Genomic DNA, 23739 nt, shown 5'->3' with positions numbered 1-23739 from the left:
GTGAGATGAAGTTTGTCATTTTTACCCTTATGAGCATTCTAGTTGCACTTTCTCCAAGATAAATTTTTGTTCTTCTTGCAATCAATGGGATATTCAGTGTTCTTCTCCAACACCAGAATTCAAAGGCATCAGTTCTTCTGTTGTCATCCTTATTCATTGTCCAGCTATCAAATGTAAAACAAGTAATTGAAAAGACCAGGGCTTGAATCAGGAGCCCCTTACTCCAAAAACTGACATCAATACTCCTCATTAATTTGGAGAGGGCCCTGACAGCAGACTTGCCCAATGCAATATATCACCTGATCTCCTGACTACTTGTACCAAGGGTGTGGATTATGGATTCAAGCAAGATTAAAATCATTGACAATGTCAACCTTTTCTCCCTTTATCATGATATAGCTTATTGGTCGTATAGGAGGAGGATTTTTGTCTTCTTGCTGTTGAGTTGCATGCCATATAGATGTTAGAAATATTACAATTAATGGGCATCTGGAACTATATCAGTGTACAAGATTAGTAATTGAAGCCTGAAAAGTTCAAGAAACTTCCAGAAATACATGGACTGATTATATAGCACATAGATATCCAGATAATTTATCTTGATATTTCATCAAAATTGATCATATCAAGTGTGTACAACTCACAGTTTCCTAGGCAGTCCTGGCTCACAGCATCTTACAATAGGGGTTTTGAGGCTTTAAATAACATCAGGAAGAGAATGCTGTTCTTTCTGCCCCTTTTTCTCCTACAGAGCCTCTAATGGTTTCAAACAGTGGAATTACCTGTCCTTTGAGTTAGAAGTGTAACTTGCTATGTGCTACCAGAGTATAGTAAATATATTACCAATAGGGAATGAAAGAGGCTTTTTAAAAGAATTAAGATGTATGATCAGTGACAGATCCCCTCTACACTTGCTACTATGTACCAGATGTACCAGCATCATCTTATTTCTCTTCCCACCCATGCAGAGACACACACTTGGATATACTCCAAGTCGTCATCCAAACATGAAAATTTGCCTCCATGCATGAGCGGCATGCCTTCCAACACTGCATTTACTTACAACTGTTAATTTTCCAATGCATGTTCTGCATTCTTCTTACTAATGAACTTGGGGGACTGAGGTGTGTGGGTTGAGGGAGGAAGTTAGTGGGTAAAAACATTACAAAGTGGATCAATCTGTCTTGCAGTAACTGTACACATTAACACCATTTCATATGAATAAGGAAAGGATTCAAATAGCCTCAGACAATTTGATTTTCAAATAAAACCAAATAAGCCTGCTCATATTCATATCAAATTATAAGGAAAATGCAAGTTGTTGTTGTTGTTATGTGCCGTCGAGTCGCCTGCAACTCATAGTGACCCTATGTACAACAGCCCTAAACTCCGCTCTGTCCTGTGCCAATCGCACTGTCTCTGACACTCCCATCCCGATTATCCCAGTCACTGAATCAATCCACCTCATAGAGGGCCTTCCTCTCCTGCGCCATCCCTCCACCCTCCCAAGCATGATGTCCCTCTCTAAGGACCGGTCTCTCCTCACAACATGTCCAAAGTATGTTAGACAGAGCCTCAGAATCCTTGCCTCCAAGGAGCCACCCGGTTTAACCCTTTCCAGGACAAATCTGTTTGTTTTCCTAGCAGTCCATGGTATTCTCAGTACTCTTCTCCAGCACCACATCTCAAAGGCATCAGTTCTCCTTCTACCCTCTCTGGTCATTGTCCAACTCTCTGATGCATAACAAGTGATTGCGAAGACCATGGCCTGTATCAGACCCACCTTAGTCTCCAGAGAGACACCATTGCTCTTCAGTACTTTGGAGAGGTCCCTAACAGCAGACTTTCCCATGGCAATGCGCCTTTTAATTTCCTGGCTGCTGGTGCCAAGACTGTTGACTATGGAGCCAAGCAAACTAAAGCTGTGTACAATCTCAATCTCTTCACAATTATAGCTATTTTGTATCCTTAATAATCTAGAAAATAGAGTTAATGTGTAATATTATCAATGAATCTTCATTGACATCAAGTTGATACTGATAGCTGACCCTACAGCGAGTTTACAGAGGCTGTTACATGTGCAGGAGGAGAGTGTCCGTCATTCTCCTACAGAGAAGCCGGTAGATTCAAGCTCTTTGTCTTTGGGTTAGCAGTGTAACTCGCTACACACTGGGGCACCATATTTAGCATGACTATCAATGGATAAACATACACAAAACCCAACAACAACATAAAAACCCAAACCCCTTTCCCGGCAATGGTATGCTTAGTCATATGTAACTCATTGGGAGGAATTTTGCCCACAATTTTCCTAAGAAGGAAAACAATGGAATTGTGTAGATATTCCCAAAAAGGAAGACAGACTTTCTCTTTTGAAGTGAAATGTATAAGCTTTTGTGTTTCATATAGTAAAAATAAAATCTATTTTTGTCCATGGATGCTGAAATGATATGCTCTACATACTTTCCCCCCTCTATTTTGATGACTACTAAAGACTTATACTTAATTTATTTAACATTAAAAAACCAAATTTACTGCAATCAAGTTGTTTCATCGTGTTTACATATCTGAAGATCTCTGTGGGAAGAGTCTAGCCCTCATGCATCTAGTGGTAGATTCCAGCCACTGGAGATACGTGGCCATTACTTTAGACTTGTTGCTGTTTAGAATATATACATCTTCAAGTTGTACCAGTACATTTTCTTTGTGGTACAGTGAGGACAAAAAGAAAAAAAAAAGGAAGCTAGACATTCATTGGACAACAAACCTTAGTTTAAATCTTTTTTGCTTCAAAGTTCTATAAGACATTGAACAAATTGTTTAAATTATCTACCTTTAGTTGATCTAATAATAATAATAACAAAATAAATATATATATATATATAAATTCACAAGAATCTTTATATATACATTTATGACTGTACATTGTGATGGATGTTGATTGTGGATTCAAGTACTGACAACTTTAATCTTCTCTAAAGTCTTTCAATAACTGTACATATAACATCATTTCATATGAATAAGGAAAGGATTCAATTGGCCCTAGACAATGTGACTTGTAAATAAAATGAAAGTTCATTCATGAGTTTAGTGGTAAGGATCTGTACCACCAACCCAACAGCATGCAGTTCCAATCCACCAGATGGGTCTTGGGAGAAAGTTGGACAGTCTCCTCCCATGTGATTCACTGCATCTGAAAACCCACTGGAAGGTCAGCTATCTGTAGGTTTGATTCTGCAATATCTAATAACAACAGAATGTCATGGAGCTCTTACTGTTCCAAATGTGCAGACATTTATTTATGTAAAGTTTATTCCCTATTTACAGAGTCTTTGATTTTAAGCAATATTTGCTTTCAGCACAGATATATAGTTCTTGATCTTCAACCATAAGTGTTTCATATTGTCTTCACCTTCATCAAGCACGGTTATATCTTCTGAGTATTATAGGTTGTTATCATGTGTTCCTTCAATTCTGCTCTTATGTTCTTTTTCACATAGCCAAGTTTCTTGAGCTATTTGCTCAGCATAAATATTGAGTAACTATGGTAATACAATATACCTTGATGCACATATTTATTTCAAACTGTTCAGTGTACTCTTATTCTAATAATGGTTTCTTGGATGATGAACCATTTCATCATGAACACAATTATCATTTTGTCATATATTGTTATGATAGTCAATAAAACAGAGTCAATCAATACCATACTGGTATTTTCTGCTTTCAGACAAAAATCCATGTTGACTTCAGCAGTGTTGTATACCTCACTCTATGTCTTTTTCCAATCTGGCTGCAATTTCTAGTAGATGTAATAATGGTCAGAGAGTTACACCCTTTGACATCTTGTGTTCTTTACTATGACAATTTTATCACAATAATACAAAGTAATCTAAAATGTGTATTCTGAATAAATGAGATGTTGACTGTTTTGTTTTTAGGCATATAAGTGTGTATATTTGCTTTTATTTCTTTTCTTTCTGTGGTTTCTTTCCACAACACTTTAAAGCCATGTAGTTTGATTTTACCAGCTTATCTTCAGGAGAATGATGGGCAGTCTCCTTCTGTGGGATTTACTGCCTCTGAAAACCCACTGGAAGCTCAGCTAGAAGTCAGTTACAACTCAACAGCACACTCAAATACTTGCACATGAATTTCTTTTTCAATTTGTGTTATTCTTCATTGTTCTATATTTTCTTTCCTGTAAATCTAAATTATTATATTTGAAAGAAAGAAAAAGAACAAAAAACACTAATAATATTGTTACCTATCCAATTCTTCCAATATCATTAAAAGTGAATATTTAGAACAGACATTAAGATTAAAACTGTTTTCGGCGAGCTCTGGTGGCCTACTGGCAAGAAGCTGCACTACAACCCCTGAGATGTGAGGTTCGAATCCACCAGATGCTCTGCTGAAGAAGGAGGGACAATATCCTCCTGTATCAGTCAGATCTGATTTGACGGTACACACATTAAAAAAAAAAAGTAAAAAAAAAAGATTAAAACTGTTTTCATTAGAAACAAAAACAACAAACAAAATTGGAAGTATAGTCTCCTTGACTTCTGATAAATATAAATATAGGTTAACTAATACTATTAGACACCATTAAAATTTTTCTTATTTAGAAATTAGATTTAGCCAGTTGTGAGAAACCATTTAAGCTACAAATGTGAGTTTCTGTCTGTCTCTAACAAAGAAGAATGGGGGTGGAGAGTCAAAGGTCAGTAGAAACAATTAGTACAAAGGGCTAATGGACAATGTGAACCTCTACTTCCACGACCTTGAGATGAAAAGAATTAAATAATGCCTGATACCACAGCTGCTCATTCTTAAAAGGATTGTGGTACAAGGTAGAGTTATCCCTAGATAGAAAAAATGAAAGAAAAATGTAGAACACCACCAAAAATATATAAGTGGCCAGGTTTGCTCACCTGACTGATGGGCTGGGAGAACTCCTGAAACTATGGCTCTTATTCACCCTTGAAGCCTAGAACTAACCTTACCCCTATTGTCAGCTTTTATCCAAATAATACACACACAGGCTTCTAAGGTGAACAATACCTGGGAGGCACTCAACCCTAAAAATAATCAATAATCCAAGTTCAAAAGAGAATCACAGAGAGAAAGTAGAGAGAATACAGTTATAATGTAAAACAAAAACAAAATCAAGAACAAAAAAACAACCAACAAAAAACCAAACCCACAAACCCTTAAAAACCCATTGCTGCTGAGTCAAAACTGATGCATAGCTGGTTGCCTGTCTTTCTTCTGCAGAGCTGGTAAATTTGAGCCACCCAGTTCTGCGTGGGCAGCACAATCCCCTACCCATTAAGCACCTGAGTTACAATTAAACAAAATTTTCATGAATATTTTGATGGTGACCCAATTTCTTCTGTAAACTTTCACTCAAGTCACAATAAAAAAAAATCATTACACAAACAAAAAAACAATGAATAGATTAACTTTTACTATTAGATAAAGTAACAATAATAATATTTTATTTAAAAGTTCTCTAAAGGACAATTTATCATAATAATTTATGCCCCTTAGTGTCCTTTGGATACGTATATCACCTAAGTAAAGAAACGGGAGATTATCTGCAATATATTTTTATGTATATATGTGTTACTGATAATGTTTATTTGTTTATAATATGAAATATGCTAAAATTTTGAAAAAAGGACTCCTTAAACATGGAAGAAATTAATAAATTCCAGTCAAGAGAAGAAAAGCATCTGCAGATATAGTAGAGAAAGGAACGAGCTTAATATACAGAGAGACAATTCTGCTGGATATGCACACTTTTTAATTGAATTTTATTTATAATTGTAAAGAAATGAAACAAACCAAGTATCAATGCATAGATGAATAGTTGAATAAATTAAGCTACAGTTCCTCAGTGAAGTTATGCAGCACAAAAGAAGAATAAAGAATTCTCAAAGCATTGTATTACATGGATGAATCTAGATGACAATATGCTGAGTGAAACGAGTCAGTCATGGGCAAATAGTGTACCAGACCACTACTAAAAAGCTAAAGGGAATTTTTTTACAGGGGAAAAAAGAATTTTTGGAAGATTAAGAGGATTTCGAAAGGAAAAATAAGAGAAGGGAGTAAATACTAATAAATAGATAACAGACATGTAACAAGATGAATGAATGCAAAAGCAAGATATGATAAAGGGATAATCATAATACCCTACTCCAGTTGGTCAGGGGAAATTCAGGTGAAGGAACTGAAGAACAAATTCAAACTTTGAGTTGCAATATTTCAGGATACTATGGTTAGAATTTTGAATGACCCAGGAAACATCAAAAAAAGATGAAAGGAGTAGACAAAGTTACCGTCCCAGAAATAATTGACTGACAGAATTTCATGAAACAGCATGATCAAGAGGCAATGGTAATGAATGAGGAGGTTCAAGCTGCTCTGAAGGAACTGGCAGAAATGAAGCCCCAGGATGGATGGAATACCAACTGATATATTTCAGCAAATGAATGCCTCCCTGAATGTGCTCACCAGGCGGTGGCAAGAAATCTGGAGGACAACTACCTGGCCAACCAACTGGAAGATATCCATTTTTATTCCTATTTCCAAAACAGGTGATCCAACAGAAAGCAGAAATTATCGAACAATATGACCACTATCACATTCAAGCGAAATCCTTCTGAAGATTATAAAAAAATAAATGAAACTACCAGAAATACAAGCTGGGTTTAGATGAGGTCATGGCACAAAGGACATCATAGTCAATGCCAGATATATTTTGGCTGAAAGTAGAGCATATCAGAGGAATGCTTATCTGTGTTTTATTAATTATACAAAAACATTCTAATGTATGGATCACAATAAATTGTGGCTAAAATTGAGAAAAATGGGAATTCCAGAACACCTGACTGTGTCCATGAATAACTTGGACCTGGACTGAGAAGCACTTGTCAGAGCAAGAAAACACAGTATGGTTCAAAATCAGGAAAGGAGTTTATCAGCGTTGTGTCCCATCTCCATACCTTTTCAACCTCTATATGCTGAACAGATCAATCAAGAGGTTGGATTTTATGAGGAGAAATGTGGCATTAAGATTGGCAGACTACTCACCAACAATCTGTGTTATGCAGATAGCACAACCTTGCTGGCTGAAAATGAGGAGGACTTAAAATATTTGCTGCAGAAGATCAAGGACTACAGTCTTCAATATGGATTGAAAATCAATATAAAGAAGACAAAGATTTTTACCACTAGACCAATTGGCAGCACCATGATATATGGAGAAGAGATTGAGATTGTCAACAATTTCAACTTGCTCAGCACCAACATTCAGGAAAGTAAAAGACTAATTGTATTAGGAAAATCTGCTGTCAGAGACCTCTCCAGAATGCTAAAGAGAAACAATGTCATTCTAGAGACTAAGGTACATCTGATCCAAGCCATTTTAGAATACAGCTGTGGTGGCCTAGCGATAAGACTATGCTGCAATCCTGAAGGCACGTGGTTAAAGGCCACCAGTTGCTGTGTGGTAGAATGGGCAATCTCCTCCAGTATGATTAACTGCCTCTGAAAACCCACTGGTGGGTCAGCTTTGGGTCAGCTCCAACTCAACGATATACCACCACAACAACAAATATTAAATGTGGGCAGAGTGAAGTTGGGCGGACATAGAATGAAGATCTAGGGAGATTGTACCTGAGACTGTTGCTGTAATTCAAATGCAAGGCAATCAAGGCCCAGAGTTGGAAGATAGAAATATTAATGATAGAAAATAAGAAAAGATCAGTAAGACAGGGAAACAAATCGTCAGGGTTTGCTTCCTAGTTTAGAAGAAAAGTGATTATGTAAGAAAGAAAAGAGAAGAAAATAAAAAAGACAGACAAATATAGATATTAGAGAGAGAAAAGGCTTTGAGTGAAAAATGAGGTAGTTATAAGCACATGGCGTTGAAGGCAATCATTGGACATTCAGTAGAAATGTCTATCATTAAATTTAAAGCATTGGCTGGAACCCAAAAAGTTGATAATACTTTAGACTTTTTTTGAGGAAAAAAACATGATGAAAACATTTCCATGTGAAGTAAAATGTGAAGAATAAAGAATAAACAAAGTGCATGGCAGTAAGAGACTCATTTACCTGTATATGTATCCAAGTCTTTCCTTAAAGCAGATCTCCCAACAGGATAAAAGGTCCTAATAGTATTTACTTGGGAAGAAACTAACTCTTGATTGGAGGGTCCTGAGAATGAACAGATGTTTCAGGACCTCTGATAAAATGGGGCAGGGAGAAATGTTTGTTCTCTTTGGATTTTTCCAATAAGATATTATATGTTATCTAGACAGTATATTGATTAGAATAAGTTTTCAGAATCAACTATTTACAAAGCCAGTTTCACATTCAATCATCAATATATTTTAGTTTTCTGGTAAGAGGGTAAAAGCAGAAACGTAAGAAATTGTTCCCTGTCAACTGTTTGTGAGCTTCAAAATCTGGAATACATTCTATTTCTTTAGAGATTTTGGTAACTCTGGAGTCTTTTAGATTATATGTATCTAACTCATTTAAACATTTAACGAATGGTAACCCTTCTTTTTTTTTTCTTTATACATTATTCTATTTCCGTTGCAAATATACTTTGTGAAATCTCAGGTGATTTTAAATTCCACAATCCAAGCCACTGAAACGAGACCAAATTAGCATAGAAAAAAAAAAGACTTCTAAATAATTACAGTGCTTATCAAAATGTAAACTTAAAAATGAGTACATAGCTGTTGAATTAATGTATTCATTATAATCTGTGACAATATTGAAATGCATAACTGCAATAATCAAGTTTTCTCTAGGGGAAAGGTCTGTAAGGAGGAAAGAAAGTACTTGTTTACTCTCAAAATTGTTAATACACTTATCATAAATCTAAATGCCTCTGACGTGTAAATAATTACATAGTAGAGGAGAGACAGTTGTATAAAAGCCTAGATAATATCTACTAATATCTTCTTATCTTGGCAGGAAACATAATTTCAATAAATGACTAGTATACGTTTTCTAAAAGGCTTGCTATCTTGAAGAATGGCTCTGATTAATTTATAGTAATAACTTATATGGATTTTTAAAAAATGTGCTTTCTAGGTCTCTCCAAGTTAGTAACTTCAAGGAGAAATAAAGAGAAACATTATAAATACATTTTTTAAACCTGAACATTTTTCCATTATTTTATATATTTGGTTTTTAAAAGAGGTTATACAATGTGTGTGCTGTATTAAAAAAGAAACATTCAAAATCAGAAATTGATGACGCCAGTAAATTCAAGTGTGGCTCACTCTTAAAAAGAAAAAAAAAAGAAACATTCATTATCAAAGAGAGAAACATGTCTTATCAAATGCATAAAAAAATCTTTATAATGATATTAATACCAAAGTAAAATGATTATTTTATTAATACTAGATTAATATCATCTATGTCCAAGTATAAATGTATTTTATGCAAAAGTAATATAAAATTTTGACTTTTATACTTGAGTAGGTGCAATATATGTTAATGAGTGGATTCATGCCTAGAGTTAATTTCTTTTGAACTACAAAAGAGATTAAAGCAAGCAAATTGGCAAGCAGAGATGGGGAAAGTGAGATGCCAAGCAATATAAAAATCACCTAGGAACAAGGAAAAGACACAAGAAGTTTCCTTCAGGCACAGAGAGAAGAAGCCTTCCTGCAGAGCTAGCAACATGAATTTAGATATCTAATCTCTTCAACTGTGAATGAATAAATTACCATTCATAAAACAAAACCCAAAAGACGTATAGCCATCAGGTGGTACTAACTCATAGTTGACCCACCAGTGGATTTTCAGAGGCTTTAAATTGCAAAAGAGACTGCTAATTTTTTCTCACAGAGCCAGTGGCAAATTTGAACCAGGTAATTCCCAATCCATGAGGCTACCAGAGCTTCCTTTATGATATTTATTTAAAAGCCAACATGAGACTTTCAAAGAATGAGGTTCCTCTGAAAGGCATCTAAAATGTCAGAGTGCTTTTAAGTTGAGCCATGAGTAGAGGCTGAAAGAGTGTCAAAGTATGTGATACATGTTATACTGTTAGCCTAAAGGTCAAACCACCAGCTGCTCTGTGGAAAGAAACATGGCAGTTCTGACAATTAGGATTTACAGCCTTAGAAACTTGAGAGGAGGTTACTATGAGTTGGAACCACCTTGACAGCAGTGAATTTGAGTTTTTGAGTAAATAATAAAATCTGAGCCTGCCTTGAAGAGATGTTAGTAGACCTAGGTAAGTAAAGCAAGATAATCTGGTGAGTACCTAAAAGGAGATTAGAGAGCTCTCTGTTTTAGAAAATACATATGGGATCAGTAAACAATATTGTTATTGTTGTATATTACAGGATAATTACTGACCCTCCAGCAGGTTTTCAGAGGCAGTAAATCACATGGGAGATGACTGCCCATCTTTCCCTCATGGAATAGTTGGTAGATTTGAACCATGTGCCTTTGGGGTTGCAGCACAGCTACTTACCACTAGGCCACCAAAATTCCCTAAAATGTTGTTAAGGATGTGGCTATTAAATATGCAGCTGGTATAGATTTAAAATGAATAAGATATTAGAGAATAGAATAGAATAAGTCTTTTATGCCATGAAAAAGAACCTGTGTGATTATTATGTATATTATGTATATTATGGAAAGTAGGACTCGTCAATCATGAACTTGAACTTGATATTTTTAAGCATGTTACTATGTTACACATAGTAAAATGCAGGAAGATACAGGAAATAAAGGGAACTATGCAAAATAAAAAGAGAAAGATTTGGAAAATTCTCTTGTAGAAACTAAAGACAAGTTGCCTAGAATGTTCAGCACACATGTCTGTACAATCTTTTGTAGAGAGTCTATGATAAGACTGATAAATTTAACCAACTATGCAAGCAGAAAACTTATTTGCTTAGACTGAAAGACATGGGAAACAAACAAAGAGAAAGAAAGCAGTATATCTCTTTAAATTCTACAGGCAAGGAACAAGCTCAAAGATCTATACTGTCCTTTAAAGAAAAGAAAAAGACTGTTCCTGGGCCAGCTGAGAGATCAGGAAACTTGTTGAAAGAAGCATAAAAAGTAGTAGGGTTACAGCCTCCCAGATCTCAAGGCTGGCAACAGCTTCCAAAGACTCAAAGAGTCAGATCTTAACCAATTTTGTTCAAACATGGAGTTACCATCAAAGAATTCCAGAATGAGAGGCACCCAAACTTGATAGTGTAGGAATGAAGGCCTGTTGGGGCTTTGAGTGAAGTGTCAAGACTACAAAAAGACCAGAATAAAGACACCTAAATACAAATATTTCAATTGCTTCATATATATCTGAAAGTTAAACAATTAATGAGGATAAAAGAAGAATCGATGGCCTTTATTTGTGGTGCTGACAGAATTGAAAGTATATCTCATGGACTGTCCAAAAAACAAATCTGTCTTGGAGGAGTATCATGAGGATGTGTGCACCTAATGCATGTCTTTGTACTGAAAGTACAGTTTCTTACTCACTATTCCACCAGAGTTTCTAAGCCAGTATCTAATTGAATAAAAACTAAATTATTTACTTTTGAAAAGTATAAGTTTTAAAGTGAAATAGTACAGTTAACCCACTGTGAGTGAATTTGGATATGCATGTGCACTATTAGCCTCAAGTTGGCAGTTTTGGTGGGGTTTGTTTGGTTGTTTTGTTTTTTTTTTAAAATTATCCTAGCACCCTATGGTCTCCAGCTACCTTAACTGCAAACAGATGGTCTTGCAAATCAACAACGGCGGGACTAAGATAAGAGAGAATGTTTCTCACACAGCAAAACTTGAGGGAAACTGGAACAAAACTCTGGTAAGAGTGAGACCCTGGTATTGAGACCTGGTGATGGTGGTAGAAATACCGTGACATTGTGGAGAAACTGTGGTAAGGCAAAACTAGAGGAGCCCTGAGATAAAGGCCACAGTTAAAGATTTTTCTGTTCTTGAGAGATAATTGAGAAGCTGACTTATAACTGCTGTGAGGCAAACCTTCCTGGATGATTAAGGAAACCAAAGTCTTCTTGAATTTGTGTTGCAGAACTGAAACTAGAGCTTTGACTAATTGAAGAATTATGCCTTGAGACTACTGGGCTAAAGCCTGGATTTTCATTGGGAGATATTCTTTACCTCCTCTACTTTCCATCTTATTTCCCTGATAAAACCCATTCTCAGTACCCTAACTGTGTATAAAGTCTGTGCACCAGACCCAGGTCATACCACGGAGTGCCAAGAGAACAAACAAGTCTTCCTGGAGAAGGTAAAATCAAGCCTCTAGAGGCAAGGATTTTGAGGCTCCATCTCTCATACATTTGGCATGTTACCAGGAGGACCCAGTTTTGGGAAAGATGTCATGCTTGGAATGCTGTTGATTCAGCATAGCAGAGGAAGACACTAGATGAGATGGATTGACACAATGATTGTGGTAATAGGGACAGATGTGTAGGAGATTGAGACTGTGAGATTGTCTCAGGATTGGGTAGGGTTCATAGCTATTGTTCAATAGTGTCCTTATGAATCATGGATGACTCCACAGCATATACCAACAACAACATACATTCAAAGTTTTATTGCTCTTCAGAATCTCTAGAGGCTACGAAACATGAAATTTTCAAAAGAAGTTTAGAACTACATCCTTTGGGGGAGGGGAATCACAATTGTTGGAGTATTATTTTATATTATAATCCTTACATTTATTATATGTATATATGTGTACATCTGTATATGTGTATACCTACATATCATCTATCTATCTATCTATCATCTATATATCTATATATATCTAATCTGATCTAATCTATATCTATGTCTATATCATCTCTATATAATCTATATCTATCTATATCTATATGATATCTCTCTCTTAAATAGATAAGAGAGTGGTAGCCTAGTGGTAAAGAGCTGCACTGTCAACACAAAGGCACAGTTTGGTTCCACCAGTTGCTCCATGGGATAAAGGTAGAAAATTAATTTTAATTTCATACTGGTTTATTTACAAAGCTCGTTTACTTTGTTTTTCAATCTGGATCTTTCCCATTTCCTTTACCTCCCCCTTCCCTCCACCTCAAACTGTGTGACCCTATGATGATCACCTGCCCCCATGCCTATCCTCAGCCCTGTACTTTCGCCCTTCTCCCCTTGGATCCTCATACTCGTTCTACAATAATGGTCTTATACAATATTCGTCCATATGGGACTGAGTTAGTTCACTTAGCATAATGCTCCCACATAGGTAGTTAAAAAAAAAGTTTAAAAAGAAAAATAATATAAAATACATTTTCTTTCTTTTCTTTTTTTTACTACCTTTTTAGGGAGGGACTAGAGAGCATTATGCTAATTTGATGGGTGGAAGGAGATGTGGGTAAAGGAAAGGGGAAAGATCTAGTGTATGAAAAACAATGTATATGAACTTTTTGAACTTTGTAAGTAAACTAGTATAAGTATTTTTTTAAAAAAACTTTTAAAAAGAATGCATATGAATGACTGTATGAAACGTAATCTATATGAAAGATTGTATAGAACACAATGTATATGAATGGAATATAATGTGAAGGAATTATTATATGAAAACCAGTGACAAATATTTTTAAAATGTAAAAAAAACAACAATTAACTCCTATGCTATTTACTGTCTCTGAAAATCTGCTGGAAGTTCAGCTATGAGTCGTTCATGACTCCATGGCACACAACAACAACAACAGTATATTGTTATGTAATCATTATTTTTTTTATTAATTTAGTTTGTTTATTTTTCATTTCAATGAACATCTACAGAGATTTTGGAATTCCATTCATTCATTGTTGCACCCTTCTCCCCGCACAAACTCCTCCCCCCCCACCCCGTTTGCTCCTCTCCTTGAAAAGCAAAAGAAAAACTCCCTCATTGGTACACTCACAATCTCTCATGGCCAAATGGGTAAGGAGTTGCCAAATTAAAGACTAGTAGTTTGGACCCCAGTGGGAGAAAGATGAAGAATCTCGTTTTTTGTAATTAGAGTCTTTGCAAACCTGCTGGAGGGTCAGATATAAGCTGACTTTTCCCAAATACACATAACAACAATGACACCATATTTCCATTATAAAAACAATAATATGCAATCAACTTTTGTTATAATTCTATGATATATTGAGATGGTTGAAAATATTTGTATATCTCATTCATTAAATGTCAGCTAACTGAAATGTGTTCCTTTTATTAAATTTTTTGTTACTGTTTTGAGAATAATATTTTTTTTCAAAAAATATGACACTAATAAAAAGGGACATTACCTGATTTCCTCCCATACCATGACAGTTGAATATACCCACTTTTTCATTTTCTTTGCGGCCCATGTTGTCTAAACATTGATTTGTTTCAACATTTCTTATCTAAAGAAAATAAACACAAAAAAGTCACATAAGACATGAAATTATTTAATCCACAAATGTTTCTGATAGCATTAAACTGCATAAATTGCTCACCACATGATACACTTGAAAAGAAATGTATCCAAAATGAATACTTTGCTTTAAATTTCTTTTTTTCTTCTGGATCACTCACTCTCAGCCCTAGGAAAGTTATAGAACTCCAACTAAGGTAAACGTGAACAGCACTGCATTATTGTCATAGACTCAAGATGCACTCGTTGTTCATAGCACAGTGTCAAAAAAGATTATATATATATATAAAATGAACTAAGGATTCTTCCTAAAAGCCCTTTAAAATTGGAATATTGTCCAAATTTTATTGAAAAAAAAAACACCCATGATCTAGTCTTGATGAGATTACACATCTGTCTCCCATAGAGGAGCTGGTGGATTTGAACTGTTTGCTATCTGGATTGTAGCTTCGTACCTCTAGGCCACCAGAGCTTCTGTTACAAGGGAACAGAAATTAAATGCTTACATTTTCAAATTTGCGACTTCTAACTGCTTTATTACTTGACACTACAGTCTATGCTTTAATAAAGATTAATCACACTGATGACTTTTTGACTAAAACATAGTCATTATCTTTTATTTCATCACTAAAGCCAAACTTAATGGAAAGTACTTGACTCCAAGGTAAAGCTATTACAAGAATAAGTGGGGATTTCATATTACAGATTCTTTAAAACCAAGATAAACTGTTAACTCAGAACTTAAGGTTCTTGGTTTGTACTCAAACATTGCATTAGTTTTACAATTAACATAAAGTTAGTATACATCTGAGCCAAATTTAAAATAAGAATGCTGAAATATTGGGGGGAAACAAAATTAATTGCCATTAAATAATTTGTGTAACAATATCAACTGGTAATCTAATTTGCTGTGTGAATTCCCACTAAAAATACAACAAAATATTACTTTTAAATGTAAAAAAATCATTGAGTTTAAAGATGCTAAAATGATTAAATCAAGCAAAAACTTTTGCACTCCCCCTTAAAAAAGGGAAATATTTTTCTAATAAAATGTTACCTATTTTTACCTTGGTCTTAAACTCAAATATGTATGTGTTTATAATTTTTTAATCTGCTTCTTTAAATGTCTGTTTACTTCTGAATCATCATGGAATATGCACACATTATTTTTCACTCATTGTTTGGCTACATAGTTTGCCCTTTGTACCCACAGGTTCTATAGCCGTTAACTCAATTAACTACATATTTAAAAGTAAAATTCCAAAAAGTTCCAAAAAGCAAAATTCCAATTTGCCATGTCTGAGCACTACCATAAATCTACATGAATGTTGCATGAATAGGCATAACCTGCCACTGCAGCTTCTTCACATTTCACAGATCAGACTCTCCAGTACGTGTTTGTCTCTTACTAATAATTAAGTGGCCAAACCAATCCATAATGACTCTGATGGATTAGAAGTGCTATTTACATTGCATAATGTTTTATAAGAATTCTAGAAATGATTGATGATCTATAGGAGTATGTCTAAAAGCTCTTCTGCAGTTAATATATATTTTTTAGTATTTTAATTATTAGCTTTTCATACACTAGTCCATAGATATTTTTATAACATTAATTACAATCAGCTCATGTAATTGACCATTTTGTGTGAGGAACTTGAACATCCACACATCATAGTTTCTAAAGGAGTTGCTGCAAACTATTCCCCGTGGATACCACAGGAGTATCTATTTAAGTATCTATGCTTTGGTTTGTGTTTTCACACCTTAGAAAATTACTAATATTAGAAGTTTTCTGAATGAGATGCATTGCTGTCAGGTGCCATCAAATCAGTTCTGACTCAGAGACCTAAGCAAAACAGAATAAGTCATTGTTCAGTCCTGTGCTAGTCTCCTAAGTACTGTCAAGCTTGACTCCATTTTTGCAGCCAATGTGTAACATGGATCCCATGGTCAAGTAGTAATTGTTTACAATGGAAAACAAAAATAGTGTGATTTGTAAAGGAAAAACTAGTCATTGAGAACATGGAGGATCAAAATTAGTTCTTGGTAAGAACGAGTTGGACAGGATTGGGCAGGGTAGTCAAACTCTACTCCAACAATTGTGATTTCGAATGTAATATAGAGGAGGAGAAAGAGGACAATATTGTAAAATTTCCTTTGTTAAATGATATTTCTTTTTCTCATTTTTAAATATTTATTGCTTAAATGTCTATGTCTGACCCTCCACTCTATTTCTGCATTGGTTATTAAATATCTCATAACTGTAGTCATGTTGTATATAGATTTTTTATCAAAAACATCCTCCACAGATATGTTTTTAGGCCAGATGAGTTTTATTTTTCCCTAAAAATAAGTAAATAAGCACAGAAATCAGCTTAGGTTGCTTGTACCTTTCCTGCAGTGAAAAAAATCAATGACTGTTATTAGTACAACAGTAGATAATAGATGCATAAAAAATATAAAATGACCAACAAAACACCCCATAACCCAGAAAATTGAAGAATACTTCATGGATGAAACATAAAAAGCTATTTTGACCAGGATTGCTTTTCTTTCCTTTTTTTTCCCTTTGTAAGTAAACCAATACAAAATAAAAAATTTAAAAAATCAGCTACTAAACCAAAAGGTTAAGTGTTTGAACCCATTAACTGTCCCAAAGGAAAAAAGATGTGGGAGTATAGTTTGGTAAAGATTTACAGGCTCAGAAAACCCCACTGGGAAGTTCAGCTCTGTCCTACAGGGTCACATATATAAAGCGCTAAAGAGCAATGATGGTAGCCTAAAGACTAAGGTGTGCCTGATCAAGACCATGATCTTCTCATTGCTTGCTATGCACCCGAGAGCTGGACAATAATTGAGGAAGACAGAAGAATCAATGCCTTTAAACTGTGGTGCTGGGCAAGAGTATTGAACGTATCATGGACTAACAAGAGAACAAACAAGTCTGTCCTGGAGACGGTGAAACCAGGTACTCCTTGAAGGCAAGCATTTTTAAATTCTGTCTCACAAACTTTTGGCATGCTGCCAGAAGAGGCCAGTCCATGGAGAAGGGCATCATTCTTGGAAGGGTGGAGGGACAATGCAGGAAAGGAAAACCTCAGATAAAGATGATTGGCACAGTGATTGTGGGAATGAGGTCAAGTGTGTCAGAGAGATGGTGGGACTGACTCAGGATAGGGAGAGTTTAGATCTATTGTCCAAGGAGCCACTCTGAGTCATCCTGATGGCACACAACACGCGATGACAAAAAAGCCATGGTCTGGGTCTGGTGTACTTTGGTTGAGCTAAATAATACCCCATGTCATTACATCAGTTATGGCCCAAAGTGACCCTTGTAGGACAGGATTGTTTTTCTTGAAGAATGGTTTATTTATAAAGGAAAAAGTAATCTCTTTATTTTACTCTAGGTTGTATAATGATTATAAAGCATTTCTTTCAAGCGATTGCATAGTTCTGTTTTGCTGGGACATTTGTTTCTGTTGTTAGTTGCTGTGAAGTCTGCACAAAACCACTGAACAAAGTACTGCTTGCCCAAGCATATCCTTATACCACATCATCCCTGTGCCATCTCTTGTGTACCATCCCCATGATAGGTTGTGAATTAGATCATTTGGATTCATAAAGCCTTTATTAGCTAACTTTTCTAAGGTAAATAATAAAATCTTACTCGTCCTTCTTAGTGAAGAAGCCTTGGAGGCACAGTGTGTAACATATTACATTGATAAAGGAAAGTTTGGCAGTTTGAATGCACAAGCTGATCTTCAGTCTGGGCCAGTAAAGATTTACAGCCTTAGAAATTCAGTGGTGGATGCCCATGAATTAGCATAACTTGGCAGCAATGGGTTTTGGTTTTTTGGTCTTCATCTGGAATCTTTGGCCTTTTCTGATTTCTACAGAAATTTGTCCAACATCACAGAAGCCCCCATTGATGGAAAAGTGGTGGTGGTTGCACGTGAGAAGCATTTGCTGAGCACCAAGCCATGTGGAAAGTGAGAATTCTATATTGTATCACCAATGCCCTCATGCAAAGCTTCCTAGAAGCTCTCCTTTCAGTTTCAACACTTCTCGCAAGGTGTCCAGATGGGTCTGGTCCACACCACTGAGAACAGATTTTTTTCCCCACCCAATGAGTGGGGGACATTGTGATGATTTTTATTTTTTTTTCCTTATCTTATCGAAATCCTTGGTCACAGTATGGATTTTTCTAATTGCCTCCCACTGGACCTCATGCTGCTATTTAACCTCATCCTCTGTCCTCTGTATTTGCCATAGACTGGTGGTTACACCTAGAGGTTTCATCAGAGAAAAAAAAAAATCCATTTTTCCGCTAAGATTAGCCAAAAGTAACGATGCATTATTCATCAGGAGTATATAATAGCTAATTTTTAACATTAGCTATAGTTGACCATTGTTATCAAGACATTGATTCATTATGATGATCAAAATAGTGATACTCCAACTCTTTTATTCTCCTTTAATTTATCCCTGGAATGTGCCAATAAAGAGAAGCTTCCCTCCTCTACAGGTTGGGCTATCAGAGATAGAGTTGACATAGAGAAGATGGAATAAATGATTGATAATTTGTCTGTCTTGACCAGTTTCCAAACTGAAGAATTATTTACTAGAGTCTTTCACAAATGAAAAATTAAATTTATGAGTCTTTATCAAATCATGGATGTAAACACATTCTATGAGTTTTCTCAACTGAAATAATTAAATATTGTGATAATCAAATAATGCAGATTTGGGGCTGTAAAAAATCCATTAAGTTTCTGATCTTTTGGACAAGATCTTTGTGTCTTTCAGTTTCTTGCTTTGTTTTATAATACCGTATTCCAGGCTCAGTTTTTATAAGACCTGGCCTCTCACCTGGAACCAGTTATTTTCTAAGATAGCATCAATTTATTTTCCTTGAAAATGGTATTTTAAGGCTGTAATCTGTTCATAAATATCATCTTTTGTTACAAAGTGGTTGTTACTTCTAGGCCTTTTCAGTGGACAAAATAGAAGCCCTTTATTTTAATGACAATATATTATGAATTCATACTTATAATTCAATTCAGGATTATAAAATTTTTATTCATTCTTTCTTTTTTATACTTATACCTCCTTTATTTTAACTTGAAACCCAGCTCTTAGTGATATCAGGATTTATTCTATTTTATCCTATCTGTTGCATCCTATATTTAAACCAACAAATAACAGTCTTAGGAAAGTATGATCAGCACAATACAATCACTGAAAGTGATAAACAACTGTTTTAAACATTTCAAAATTATTTGTGCTTTAAAGTCATTTTGAAAGTCACTCAGAAAGTCACATTTCTGAGTAGATATGCCATTTATTGGACTAAATTTTAGATAATTTTCTAAACAACAATAAAAATAATAGACAATTTGGTTTTTTACTTTCTAAATAACTTAAGTCCTTTTCTCTTGGAATCATTTCCTCTTAACATTATTTCAAACCAGACTGACATTTCTAAAATGCTTTATTCTCTACCTTTTCTTTCCTGAATTCTAGTTATCATTTGATATTTTCTAAATTCATGGAGTTTCCTTCTAAATTTTATAACTTTAAAAATTCTTAAAAATTATTTTGGGATGCTATAGAGTTTGTTTCTCCATAAGGCTTTTTAAGTGTAGATGACTGACTATGTGGAGAGATAGGGCTGTTTGAGTGAGGTGTGTTGGCTTATCCACCATTTCACAAGGGGATTGGCTAGTCTCAGCAATCTACAAGAGAATTGGCTACTTTTGCCAACAACTTGAACAGCTCCAGCTGCAGAGATGAGAAATTCTTTGTACTAGAAGATATACCTCACCTAGACAGAGAAGAGAGACATCCCCCAACTCAATAGACATGTTAGCAACAGTCATGCTTGAATATAAGATAGGACTTTGGGGTCAGGAAAACCAACATTGGCAAGACAGAATTGTGTTGGACAATTGAGGGGGAAGCCAATATTGGCAGGACTGAGACATTTGTTGGACAATTAGAGCCAAGGCTTGAGGCTGAGATGCCCGAATGCACATTTTGGGAGTTGTCTTAACTGTGTTTTGTTTTGTTTTTAATCTGAATTAAAATCTTTTATCTCCATCAATATGGACCTGTGTGGTTTGTGAGTTATTGCATCAGATTTTAGATCCAGTTAAGCAATAAGATTGGGTTTGAGATGAACATAAAGAGTCTTGGTAGTGTGGCGGACATGTCTAACCTCATGGGAATTGATTTTGTGTTACAGATGTTGAGTATAGTGTCTCAATATGAAGTTAGTAAAGGTCAGATATGGTGTTATCCACATGGCCTTTGTTCATTTTATAACTGTTTTTGAACCATTGGGCAACATTTTAATTGTCTTATGTGTGTAAAGTTCTAGTATATTTGCTACTATACAGGTATCAATGCATTCCTATTCTCTTTATTCTTACAAAATTCATTCTTTCCTATTCTTTAGCTTTTGTTTACTCCTTTGTATAGAGTTAACTTCCTGATCTCTTATGATGGAAAATGTGGTTAGGAGACCATCTTTAACTTCACAGGTCTAGATCTCCCATTTCTATTTTCTTGAACTATTGTGAAAATAAATTTCTTTTCTGAGAGATCTCCAGAATTTGTTAACATTTAAAAATTTTTATTGACAAATTTTTTTAACCCCTATTGCCTCAATTTTAATTTGATTCCAAAAGTTCCTCCGTGCAAGAGCTCCACATCATGGTATATTCCAAGAATTTGTGGGTTCTGAAATATTCAAAGGGTATAGAGGGATTTGCATTTCTGATCCAAAAGTAATGCCTCTTTGGCAGTACAAATTCACAAGCTATTCTGGGGGAAAAACATGAGTAAACTCCCACAGCCTCTCAAAATCCCACAGGAAAGTCACCTATGGATTGCTTCTGACTCAGCAGTAATGAGTTTGAATTTTTTAGAATGCTCAGATCCTTGTTTTTTCCTTTTTGTTGTTGCTGTTGTGTGTCATAAATTGGAAGTGGCCCATAACTGACTATGTAGCAGGTTTTCGGAGGCAGTAACTGCACAGGAGAAGGTTGTTCATCCTTCTCCTGCTGAGGTAGACTCAAACATGTACCTTCCAGAATGCAGCACAGAGTATTACCACTAGGCCACCAGGGCTCCCTCAAATTTTTATATCTTACCCAGTGTTTACAAGTTCAGTCTGAGAAAACTTAGAAACAAAAGAAAAATTCAATCAGCTATGAATTTGACTGAATTTAAACCAAAAACAATAGTAAAACTATTTCTATTTAAGCTACAATTACTATATAGATTGGTCTTAAAAAGTTTTCAAGTGTTTCTTTTGGTAATTTGAAGGTTATACTAGTTTCAGTTCTATTGAATATTCCACTGATAGTCTTTGTTTTGTTTGTTCTTTGGGGAGATTTTAGTATGATATGGATCACAAAATTGTCAGTGTACATTTTGGAATTAGTGAGGATACTTTGCTGCTGCGTGTTGTTCATCATTTTGGATTTTGCTCTGCTTATTGTACTTCTGTTCTCCTGAGGGAGGTTTCAAGAGATTAAAAAAGTATTAGGCTACTGCAGCCAGTCATTTCCCAGAATTCCAGAACAGATTATTCTGTCAGGAAAAGAAATCTACCTTCTTGTTCACATGTCCTAGCTTTTCCACATTGGATGAGGTTTAGTAAATTCTGGACATGTAGTATTACTTGTCTTTTATAATGTTAATGTGCTAAGAGGATACTCCATAAGAATTCAGATCAAGTCTAGTAAGGTCGATTGTGGAATTTGGGAGCATTGTGGACAGGAATCACTGGTTTAGGGATTCTATCAATATGACAGAGAAGAAAATAGAACAAAATTTAGCAAATATAAGTGAGGTTCCAAGTTCTATCACATGTTATTTAATGATTTTTACAACCATTCCAAAGAAGGGTGACCCAACAGAGTGTGGAAACTATAGAACAATATCATTGATTTCACACGCAAGCAAGATTCTACTAAGATTATCCAAAAACGACTGGAACAGCACATCAGCAGACAACTGCCAAAAGTCCAGGCTGGGTTTAGAAGGGGTCGTGGTACTAGGGATATTGTAGCTGATGTTAGATGGATCTTAGCTGAAAGCAGGGAATACCAAAAGAATGTCTATCTGTGTTTCATTGATTATGCAAAGGCGTTTGATTGTGTGGATCATAACAAATTGTGGCTGACTCTGAGAAGAATGGGAATCCCAGAACACGTGATCGTTCTAATGCAAAACCTATACTTGGACCAAGAGGCAGTAGTCAGAACAGAGCAGGGCAACACTGCATGGTTCAAAATTGGGAAGGGTGTACACCAGGGATGTGTCCTATTTCCATACCTTTTCAACCTGTATGCAGAACAGATTATCCGGGAGGCTGGGATCTATGAGGAGAAGTGTGGTGTCAGGATTGGTGGAAGATCTATCAACAATCTGCATTATGCAGATGACACAACCCTGCTTGCAGAAAGTGAGGAGGATCTGAAATGCTTGCTGCAGAGGGTCAAGGACTGCAGCCTTCAGTATGGATTGAAGCTCAATGTTAAGAAAACAAAGATTCTCACCACTGGACCAATTGGCAGCATCATGATGGATAGTGAAGAGATTGAGATTGTTAACAACTTTAGTCTGCTTGGCTCCACAGTCAACACTCTTGGCACCCGCAGCCAGGAAATAAAAAAAATGTATTGCGAATGGAGAGTCTGCTGTTAGGGACCTCTCCAGGGTACTGAAGAGCAATAGTGTCACTCTGGAGACTAAGGTTCATCTGATATAAACTATGGTCTTTGCAATCATTTGTTATGCATCAGAGTTGGACAATGGCTAGGAGGATAGAAGGGGAAATGATGCCTTTGAGCTGTGGTGCTGGAGAAGAGTACTGAATATACCCTGGAGAGCCAAGAAAACAAACAGATTCATCCTGGAGAGGGTTAGACCAGGCTGCTCCTTGGAGGCAAGGATTCTGAGGCTTCGTCTGACATACTTTGGATATGTTGTAAGGAGGTAGAGGTCCTTGAAGAGGGACATTATGCTTAGTAGGGTGGCGGGACAGCGCAGAAGTTGAAAACCCTGTGTGAGTTGGATTGATTCAGTGACTGGGGTAATCGGGATGGGTGTGTCAGAGACAGTGCGATTGGCACAGGATAGAGCAGGGTTGTTGTACATAGGGTCGCTATGAGTCGCAAGTGACTCGACGGCACATAACAACAACAACAACCCTAATTTTACAAAAGAAGGCATCAAGATACAAGAAGTTAAATAATGCCCCCAAACAGAAAATAGTTACGATGAGTTTGAAAAGTGCTGA

General features: G+C 35.7%; 1 protein-coding gene across 1 annotated transcript in view; it reads right to left on the bottom strand.

Annotated features, from left to right (window-relative positions):
• GALNT13 (UDP-N-acetyl-alpha-D-galactosamine:polypeptide N-acetylgalactosaminyltransferase 13 (GalNAc-T13)) overlaps nt 1-23739 on the bottom strand; it is an 869120-nt gene that overhangs the window by 61273 nt on the left and 784108 nt on the right. The window contains exon 11 of the mRNA XM_006880780.1: nt 14317-14415. Within this exon, the coding sequence (XP_006880842.1) occupies nt 14317-14415 (99 nt within the window). The remainder of the gene's footprint in view (nt 1-14316; nt 14416-23739) is intronic.

Source organism: Elephantulus edwardii, unplaced genomic scaffold (genome assembly GCF_000299155.1).
Source record: "Elephantulus edwardii isolate Elephantulus edwardi_28Jun2011 unplaced genomic scaffold, EleEdw1.0 scaffold00010, whole genome shotgun sequence".
Classification (NCBI taxonomy): Eukaryota; Metazoa; Chordata; class Mammalia; order Macroscelidea; family Macroscelididae; genus Elephantulus; species Elephantulus edwardii.
This window is presented reverse-complemented; position numbering and strand designations above follow the sequence as displayed.